This window comes from Herpailurus yagouaroundi, unplaced genomic scaffold (genome assembly GCF_014898765.1).
Source record: "Herpailurus yagouaroundi ecotype Mexico unplaced genomic scaffold, PumYag 190, whole genome shotgun sequence".
NCBI lineage: Eukaryota > Metazoa > Chordata > Mammalia > Carnivora > Felidae > Herpailurus > Herpailurus yagouaroundi.
The window spans coordinates 9797686-9808185 of record NW_024412421.1 but is presented as its reverse complement, the minus strand read 5'-3'; the positions used below and the strand labels follow the sequence as shown (position 1 = coordinate 9808185).

General features: G+C 39.8%; 1 protein-coding gene across 2 annotated transcripts in view; it reads left to right on the top strand.

Annotated features, from left to right (window-relative positions):
- BBS2 (Bardet-Biedl syndrome 2) overlaps positions 1-10182 on the top strand; it is a 33918-nt gene extending 23736 nt beyond the window's left edge. Inside the window, exons 15-18 of one of the 2 annotated variants that reach the window (XM_040498056.1) lie at positions 709-821; positions 8084-8232; positions 8940-9061; positions 9666-10182. In XM_040498056.1, the coding sequence (XP_040353990.1) occupies positions 709-821; positions 8084-8232; positions 8940-9046 (369 nt within the window). In that variant the 3' untranslated portion in view covers positions 9047-9061; positions 9666-10182. Of the gene's footprint in view, positions 1-708; positions 822-8083; positions 8233-8939; positions 9444-9665 lie in introns of those variants that run through there. The other variant, XM_040498055.1, reaches the window with a different exon arrangement.
- The last annotated feature ends 318 nt before the right edge of the window (positions 10183-10500 follow it).

The following is a 10500-nucleotide window of genomic DNA, read 5'->3' as shown; positions in this document are numbered from 1 at the left end:
CCAGAGAGAGAGGGAGACACAGAATCTGAAACAGGCTCCAGGCTCTGAGCTGTCAGCACAGAGCCCGATGCGGGGCTCGAACTCACGGACTGCAAGATCATGACCTGAGCTGAAGTCAGACGCTTAACCAACTGAGCCACCCAGGCGCCCCTGGATAGCCATGTTCTAAAGAATTTTTGAAAATTGTTACAGTTGAATTAGTTTGAGAGGGCCCACTAGTTAAAGGGTTTCTTTTATAGAGGTGAGGGGTTTAGCTCCTGACCACCCTGCTTTCTTTGGTTTACAGTTAAACAAACGTCATATTAACCTTTTCCTTTGCTAGCCACTCATCTTATCTCTTGTATTCACCTTGCTCTTTGGTTTAGTGCTTTCCAACAACCCAAATCCAAAAGAAAAAAAAGAAAAAAGGATAGTGACTGGTCCTCAGTTATAACCGCATTCTCACCCCAGATCTCTCAAATGTTAATATACATGTTGCTAGGGCTCCTGGTGGAGAGGTCCAGATGGAGTGTCATCTTGAGTGCGGGAGGTGGTATAGACTGATAATTCATTGGTGAGGTGAAACCGTGGGGGAGAGTCGAGATGGTGTAGGTGAACAAGGTAGAGAGGTATCTGCCTCTGTGTGTGGCAGATAGTGTCTTCTCAATCTGACTAATTTTCAAGGAGTCTGTGAGGTCTTTTTCATTCCTGAGTGTTCGTGGTTTCCAGGTGGATGAATATCATTCGGTGCATCAGAAGCTTAGTGCGGAGATGGCTGATAATTCTAACCTGATTCGAAGTTTGCTGGTCCGAGCTGAGGATGCGCGTCTGATGAGGGACATGTGAGTATTTACCTGACAGGTGCGAGTTTAAAAATGTCAGCAATACGGAGTAACAGCTCTCAAATGCTGCTGGTAGGAGTGCACATTGGTACAGTGACTTTGAAAAATAACTTGGCATCATCAGTGAAGTTGAATATGTGTATTCCCTGTGACCCGGGAATTCTACTCCCGGTTTATAACCTAGAAACACTTCTGCGCATATACACCAGGATGCTTGTATGAGAGTGTTCCTGAGGCATTGCTCATAAGAATACCAAAGTGGAAACAGTCCACAAAGTACCATCAACAATGTGATGGCTAAATTATAATATAGTTGTACCATGAAATATGGCATCTGTCTCCATGACATATGACAACATGGACAAATCTTACAGGCATAAGGGAAATTGAAAGAAGTAAGATTCAAAAGAACGTGTACAAAATGCTTCCTTTTATGTACTTTGGAAACAGACGACACTAAAAAGTGTATCATGTGGGAAGCATACATAGGTGAAGAAGATGTAAGGAAACCTAGCGAAGACATTACCACATAAGACAGTATTTTCTGTCAGGGGAGGAGGGACTGTGTTCAGAAAGAGCCCATCGGGAAGCTTCCGGGTTGTGGCAATGTTCTGTTTCTGGACCTGGTTAACAAACATTTGTTGTGTGAACTATTCCGAATGTGTTTTACATTTTACAATAAAACAGTTAAAAAAAAAAAAACCACAAAGATGTGCAGGTCTAGCTTCTTGCAGAATTTGTCTCGGCACTAAAGTACTGAGGTGGATAGAGTAAGACACCAGGGATGGATGAAGTTTGTGTACATTAGAGGCAAGGGTTCACCCAGGGTGCCGCTTAGGCTTTTTCCTGAAAGGCCTGAATTATCGGCATACGTTAAAATGGTGTTGCTCAGAAGTAAATGATTTTAAAAGAATTAACATTGTTGAAAGTTTCAGACACATACAAAAGTAGATGAGGTAATACAGTGATTTCCTATACCCCCGCCACCCGGCTTCAGTCCTGGTCACCCCCTGGCCCATCCTGCTTTATCGCCGCACTCACCTTCTTCCTCTCCCATGCACTGGACTATCTAGAAGCAAATTCCAGACATCATATCCTTTCGGCCATAAATATTTCAGACAGTGAGCCTTTGAAAAACACTAGCCACAATACCATTATCACATTTAGAAAACTGTAAAGTAATTTCTTTTTTCTTGTTTTATTTTGTTTTAATGTTTTATTTATTTCTGAGAGAGAGCCAGATGCAGGGCTCCAACTCACAGGCCATGAGATCATGACCTGAGCCGAAGTTGGATGCTTAACTGACTGAGCCACCCAAGCACCCTGTAAGATAATTTCTTAATATCACAAAATAACCTAGTCAGTGTTTAATTTCCCCAGTTGTCGCACGTGAGCGCGCGTGCGCGTGTGTGTATGTTTTAAATTAGTTTGTTCAAGCAAAGACCAAAGATTAAGTCTCTTTTAGGGGCACCTGGGTGGCTCAGTCGGTTAAGTGTCTGACTTCGGCTCAGGTCGTGATCTTGGGGTTTGTGGGTTCGAGCCCTGCATCGGGCTCTGTGCTGACAGTTCAGAGCCTGGAGCCTGCTTCAGATTCTGTGTTTCTGTCTCTCTCTGCCCCTCCCCCGCTCACGCTCTGTCTCTCTCTGCCTCTCAAAAACAAATAAACATTAAAAAAATTAAAAAAAAATTAAGTCTCTTTTAATCCACATGTTGCTTATTCTTTTTTATTCTTTTTCCCAGCCCTCTCCCTCTTCTGTGGTGTCCCATTTTGGATTTTGCTGATTGCATCCTTGTGATAATGTTTAGTAGTATTCTTGTCCCCTGGATTTCTGTCAAAATGGTAGTTAGATGCAGAGGGTTGGTTAAACTCAGGTTCAACTTTTTTTTTTTTTTCAACGTTTATTTATTTTTGGGACAGAGAGAGACAGAGCATGAACGGGCGAGGGGCAGAGAGAGAGGGAGACACAGAATCGGAAACAGGCTCCAGGCTCTGAGCCATCAGCCCAGAGCCCGACGCGGGGCTCGAACTCACAGACCGCGAGATCGTGACCTGGCTGAAGTCGGACGCTTAACCGACTGCGCCACCCAGGCGCCCCTCTCAGGTTCAACTTTTTGGCAAGAATAGTTCATAAGTGGTGTTGTGTACTTCTACGTGGGAGCATATAATGCCTGGTTGTCTCTTTCTATTCTGTTGCCAGTCGTTGATGATCATTACGTAGATCCATTATTTCTTTAGGAGTTTGCAAAACAGTGATATTCTAATTCTGTTATTTTTTTCTTCATTTTTAGCAAAATACTTCTATGAAGCATAACATTCCCTTACGAATTAATGATTATTTTGCCCCCTGAGGTATAGTTTGTAAGGATTATTTATCAGCTTTAAGCTAATGAGTTGGTTCTCTAGCATCTGTGCTAACCAGTGAGATTTTTAAATCCTTATAAACTCATATATTTTAACATATTTAATGTGCTCAGTCCATTCTAGTTACTCTGTATAATGGCCAAATTGTCCTGTCTTAGGCCACCGGAAACCTTTTCAGGTTGGCTACAGCTACCTTTGGCCATAGCCAATTTTTCTGTTAGGTCCTTGTTTTCTTGTACAAAATATTTTAGGCTTATCTGGTACATCTTTCTGAATCTGGAAGCAGCCATTTCTTTAAGGAGTCTTGGTTACTTTTAGTGGGAATTGGTATTTAGAGATTATAGTCTGTGCATGAGAGGTGCCCATTGGGCACCGCCCTCTGGGCGGTTACTGTTTCTGGACTTTTCAATGGGTAGAACCAGGAAATGTATATATTTTTATTGTGAGACTATCATGAGTTCATTCTGTTTTCGTTTCAGATTTATGAATGCGGGCTCTTAGTTTTTATTTTAAAGTATATCTCTTCTTTCTCACATTGAAAAATCTTGGTTCTAACCAGTATCAACGTGACTGTTTGCTAGTATAATACCAGTGTGGCTGATGAATAGTATCAACATCAACAATAGGAGTGCTGAAAACAGTAAAAACTTTTTTTTCTAGTTTTTTTTGTATCTTTAGAGTATATTCCAATAGGGATTTTTAGTCAAGTTATTGTATCTGAAATACTTCCCCCCTTTTTGGTTATGCCACAAATTTATCTACAGTTAGGTTCATTTGGTTCATTTTGCTTTTGGTCTTGGGAGAATTGGCATTTTTTTTCTTTTGGGTTTAATTTTATTACACATTTATTAAAACTTTTATGTAGAGTCAGCTCTATAAAACAATATGCAGAAGAGTCTAACTTTTCTCAGTTGGCTCAGGGTCTGACTTTGGCTCAGGTCATGATCTTGTGGTTCATGAGTTTGAGCCCCGCATCAGGCTCTGTGCTGACAGCTCAGAGCCTGGAGCCTGCTTTGGATTTGGTGTCTCCCTCTCTCTGCCCCTCCCCTGCTTGCGCTCTGTTTCTCTCTCAAAAATAAAAACCTTTAAAAAATTAAAAAAAGTGTCCAACTTCTCATTCCTGTCACCTTCATCCTATTCCCTCCCTTTTACTATAAATAACCAGTCAAAATTTGAATACACACACACACACACACACACACACACACACACACACACACGCTCATCTTCTCACTCTATAGATAGATCATAGCATGTACTCTTTCCCGCCTGGTGTTTTACAATTAAAAATATGGTGCTCACTGCATAGTCACACACAGAAATACTATTCATTGTATTTACGGCTGCGCAGCACTCATGCTCTGGATGTTTGTTCAGCCAGTTCCCTCCATTTGGATTGCTCTTTTGCTCTTATGGATAATGTTGCAGCGCATAGCTTTGTTATATTATCTTTTCATATTTTTGCCGAGATACCTTTGGGAACAAGTCCTGAAATGGAATTGCCAGGATAAATGATAAATGCGTACAGAATTTTGCAAGATATTGCCAAATTCTCTTCCATTAGGTGTTCTGTCATTTTGCATTCTCAGAAGTAATGTATGAGAGTGCCTGTTTCTCTTCAGCCTTGCCAATAGAGTATGTTGGCACACTCTTGGGTTTTTACCAGTTCAGTGGGTGAGAAGTGGTCTCATTGTGGGTTTAATTTTCATTTGTTTTATTGCGAGCAGTGTTGAGCATCTTTTCATTGTTTTAAGGGCCATTGGCTTTTCTTTTTGTGTGTGAACTGTTTATCTTGTCTGTTTATGTATTAGGTTTATTAATCCTTTATCTGTGATAGGAAATGCATATTTTCCCCCAGGTTTTCATTTGTATTTGTCCTTTGCTTATTAGATTTTTAACAATTTATTTTTAGGGAGCCTGGGTGGCTGGCTCAGTGGGTTAAGCTTCCAGCTTCAGCTCAGGTCATGATCTCATGGTTTGTGAGTTCAAGCCCCACCTTGGGCTTTGTGCGGACAGCTCAGAGCCTGGAGCCTGCTTCGGATTCTGTGTCTCCCTCTCTCTGCCTCTCCCCACTCAAGCTGTCTCTCTCTCCCAAAACTAAACATTAAAAAAAAAAAAAAACAACTCAGAAAAAAAATATGTAAGTGCCCTGGTTAAAATAAAGGATATTATTTAAAAAATAAAATAAAATTTATTTTTGGTTTTGCCACGTAGAAGTTTTAAGAAAATTTTATGTAGTCAAATTGGCTAGTCTTTTCCTTAAACTTCTACACCGAATTCAGAGTAATTAACCTATTTTTTAAATACCTGTATGTTTTCCTCTTTTACATTTAAATCCCTGTTTCGGTTGGAGTTTATCCTGGTTTTCAGCATAACAGTGATTAAGTTCAGTTTTCTCTTTCTCCGCGCTGTTTCAATACGCCTACTTTAAAAGTCCATTTCCCACTGATTTGAGATACCTTTATCATGCATCATGTTTCCACATGCACTTGGGTCTATTTCTGGATTTCCTATCCAGTTTTCTTGGTCTGTCTTGCTCTTCATTTGGGAGTGCCATTCTTTTCCTTACTTTGTATGGGAAGTGCTTTGTATGTTACCTGGTGTGGCTAGGTTGCTCTTCCTTTTCATGGTTTTCCTGGCTGCTTGTGCTTGTCTTTTCCAGTGAACTTTATCACCAGGTTTTTTAGCTCCAGAAAAAAAAGATAAGTGTTTTTACTGGGATCATGTTAAGTTTATTAACTTGATCTGACGTTGTTACAAGGATGTTCAGTCTTACTAAGAGCACGCTCTGTCTTTATGTGTTCAAGTCATGTTGTAGGTCTTTCGTATAGGTATCAGACTTTGTTAAGTTTGTGCCTATTTTATTTTTGCAGTTGTAAATAGGATCTTTCTTCCACATTATATCTTGTTGTTTTTTTTTTAGTGTTTATTTTTGAGAGAGAGAGAAGAGAGAGCAAGCAAGGGAGGGGCGGGGTGGGGAGGGAGGGAGACTGGGAGACAAGGATCTGAAGCAGGCTCTGTGCTGAGAGCGCAGAGCCTGATGCAGGGCTCAAACTCATGAACCTGAGATCATGACCTGAGCCCAAGTTGGACACTTAACTGATGAGCCACCCAGGTGCCCCTATATATATATATTTTTTTTTGAGTATATAAACACTGCTGATTTTTGTATATTGATTTGATAATCTACTACTTTACTAAATTATGTTACAGTTTTTCCAGATGTAAAATTGCATCCTTTGTAAATCGAGACTGGTTTGCCTCTTTGTAATTTGTTTTTTTCCCATTATTTTCTTTGAGGTATATTAGGTTTCTGCTTTTTCTGGCCAGCTACCTCTAGGGCCCCTGTTTAACTCTGTCTCTGGCTTTTTTTTTTTCTTTTTCAGTCAGAGAGCTATTGTTGGCCTTAGGCATTTGACTGCTAAAATGGAGGAAAGTGACCACCAACCTCTAAATTCCATTTTTCCTGAATTATTTATATTTCATTTAGAGGCTCTCAGATGTATGTGTTTTATTTTTTAAAGCCAATTTAGTTGATATATAATTTACTATATCCACGCAGAAAATTCACCCTTTTAAGGTTTACAGTTCAGTAAATTTTGAGAAACACGTATAACCATGTTGCTGCTACCACAGTCAAGATGTAGAATATTTCCATCGCCCTTTTGTCTCTCTGCATCAGTATCTCTCCTAACCTCTAGTCCCTGGCCATCACTGATCTGATTTTTCTCCCTGTGGTTTTATCTTTTCCAAAATGTCACATAAATGGAATCATATAGTATAGGCCTTTTGAGCCTGGCTTCTTCCACTTACCTTAATGCCTTTGAGATGGATCCATGTTGTTGCATGTGTCAGTAATTTGTTCTTTTTTTATTGCTGGGCATAGTACTGTTCCACTGAATGGATATACCATATTTTGTTTATCCACTCACCACTTAATAGACATTTGAGTTGTTCCATACTTCAGTGATTGTGAATAAAGCTACTACAAACATTTGCATACAGTTTTTTTATAGACATGTCTTCATTTATTTTGGGTAAATACTTGATAATGGTATTTCTGGGTCATTTGGTAAGTGTATAGTTAACTTCCTAAGAAACTTCGCAGTCATTTCACAAAGTAGCTGTACATTTTGCATTCCCATCAGCAGTGCGGGAGAGTTCTAGTCATTCCACATCCTTATCAGCATTTGGCTTTACCAGTTTATTTTATTTTAATCATTTTCATTGTGTAGTAATATCTCATTGTGGTTTTAATATTATGCCTTTGTTTTTAGTTTTTAGTTTATTTTACTTAATGTTTATTTATTTTTGAGAGAGAGAGAGAGTCAGCACAAGTGGGGGAGGGGAGAGAGATGGGGAGACAGAATCTGAAGCAGCTCTAGGCTCTGAGCTGCCAGCACAGAGCCCGATGCGGGGCTTGAACTCACGAACCTGCTCATGACCTGAGCCGAAGTCAGACACTTAACTGAGCCACCCAGGTGCCCCTTTATGCCTTTGTTTTTAAAACTTTGATGAAATTTGAAGTTGAATTTACCAGTTGTCTAAAAATATTAAGAATAAGGTCACTTTTGCCCAGTGAATATTAATCAGAAACTGTGAAGCCAGCTTACTGCCTTGCCTACTTTTCTTTACTCCCCCACCCAGCGGGCGTTTATTAATTGTTGGTTCCTAAATTCAAACAAACCGTGGACCAATAAACAAGAAAGGCCATTTGTGTTCCATTTATTTGGAGGAAATAGAATATGTTGATGGAAACTTTCTCAATGTTGTCAAAGCAAACATTTCAAAGCTAAAAAAATTGGTGTCTTTATGTACGTAAGAAGTTTACAGGTTTTCTCATGTAAGCCTGCCATATTGGGGTATGATGAGGTTCATACACTGATGTTGATTTACACAGGAAAACCATGAAGAATCGCTACATGGAACTATACGACCTTAATAAAGACTTGCTAAATGGATACAAAATTCGCTGTAACAATCACACAGAGCTACTGGGGAACCTCAAAGCAGTAAATCAGGCCATTCAAAGAGCAGGTCGTTTGCGGGGTAAGTCTCTTTTTGTAGCACCCTAAGTAGTCTGTGATTTTGGGGTGAGAACCATTAGAGGTAGTGGTGGCTTCAAGAATTCATATTGGGGCCGAGAGCGGCACACATGTTAACACTCAGCTCAGTGGAAGCCACTTGACCTTGGCCGGCCTGTTTGGCTTTAGTCAGTCTGCAGACTTCAGAGGCAGGAAAACTTTCAGCGCCTTTTCTTAGGTCTTGCTGTGTTTTCCAAGAAAAACCTAGCGACATATACCCCAAAGGAAAACCTCAAATATACCTATTTTTTTAAAAAGGGAGGCTGAAAATTAATGAGCTAAGTATCCAACTTAAAATTTAGAGAAAGAGTAATAGAATAAACCAAAAGCAGCCGAAATATAGCCAGAGATTTAGACCTGAAATCTGCTGTTTGGGTCAGTGCTTTGACCTTCTTTTAGAAATAACCTTTGCTAGGTAGATAGAAGCTTTGATTCTTTTCTATAGAACCGACTTCATTTCTAGGTTGTAGATGGTCTGTAGGTGTGGTTTGTGATAAATTCCCTCACAAAGATACCTTTTTTAGGGAGTGGTAAGATAAATCAGTTAAATTTGCACACCATATATCTCTTTTCTTCCCTGGTTGTATGCTGTTTTAAAGCTGGCCTCTGATTTATAATGTCACTTTGAATGATCTTTTGGATTGTACTGATTGGATGTTTCATCCCACACAGTCGGAAAACCAAAGAACCAGGTGATCACTGCTTGTCGGGATGCAATTCGAAGCAACAACATCAACATGCTGTTCAGAATCATGCGCGTGGGGACAGCTTCTTCTTAGGAAAGGAAACAATAGGTAATGACGTTCCTAAAAAGTGTTTTTCCCTAAAATTCTAGGCTAGTTTGCTTTGGATTATATCCCGGTGACCCCAGGTGCTAAGAATGGTAACAGCCGTGGTGAGTGGTACAAATGTAAGACAACGCTCTGCATCTGAAAAGCGTATCCACTTGCTATTTTTAAAATCAGCGGCAGTAACCCAATACTAGGTTTGTGTAGAGTGGGTGAACACTTTGAACACTTTGAAATGTTAGCGCTTCAAAGTCCAGTTTTTCTGTATGTATGTATGTAAAGTTGGCGTATAGATACATCTTTTTCCTTGAAATTGTAATTGAATTTGTAATTAACTTTCTTTTTCATTAAAACTTAAGAGTTACACTTTGTGTTGACCATAAAATCACCACTGTATTAGAATTACATAAACCATTTGTACTGTGTGGAGGAAAACACAAGCATGGATATTCAATTTGTGTGCCTTATCACTGAAAGGGGGGTGGGTGTAAACAACAGATTTGCATTAAGGGAGTCAGTTGAGGGTGATCTGTTGTTGGAGTAATGTTAGCTACTGAAACTAATAGACCTCAAAATTTATCATGACCCATTTATTTCTCCTTTATGTTAGGATTTCTCCATAGTTACTCAGGGACCCAGCTTCCTGTGATCATTCAGCCCTGTCATCCTCTAGAGCAGCCTTTCCCTGAGTTCTCTAGAGAAGGAAGTTTCAGGAAATTAGTTCGGGTGACAATTTTCACATTCATCGCATACAATGAAAACCTGATGGCACAGGAACCCTGTTGGAGAAGGGCTGTCCTAAGGCCTTACAGGTATTTATATCCCAGTCAGTAGAAAAGGGAAAACTTTTATCAAAGCTGTGATCTGGAAATAGCACATTATCATTTCCACTCATGCTCCCTTAGCTAACATGGCCACACCTCACTGCAGAGAGGCAAGGAAGAGAAAGCTGGTGTTTGTGCCAACAGCTAGCAACTCCTTCCCTCAGAGTGAAACTTTTGCCTTAAGGTAGATTCTGGGACTGGTTTAATGTTTAAAACATTTGTCATAATGTGGCTGTTGTTGAAAGCGCTGCTGTAAACATTGGGGTACAAGTGCCCCTATGAATCAGCACTCCTGTATCCTTTGGATAAATTCCTGGTAGTGCTATTACTGGGTTGTAGGGTAGTTCTGCTTTTAGTTTTTTGAGGAATGGAAAGAGCCTGAATGTCCATCAACTGATGAATGGATAAAGAAGACGTGGTTTATATATACAATGGAATACTACTTGGCAATGAGAAAGAATGAAATCTTGCCATTTGCAACAATGTGGATGGAACTGGAGGATATTATGCTGAGTGAAATAAGTCAGAGAAAGACAGATATCATGTTTTCACTCATGTGAAATTTGAGAAACTTAAGACCATGGGGAAAGGGAAGGGGAAAAATAGTTTAGAGAGGGAGGG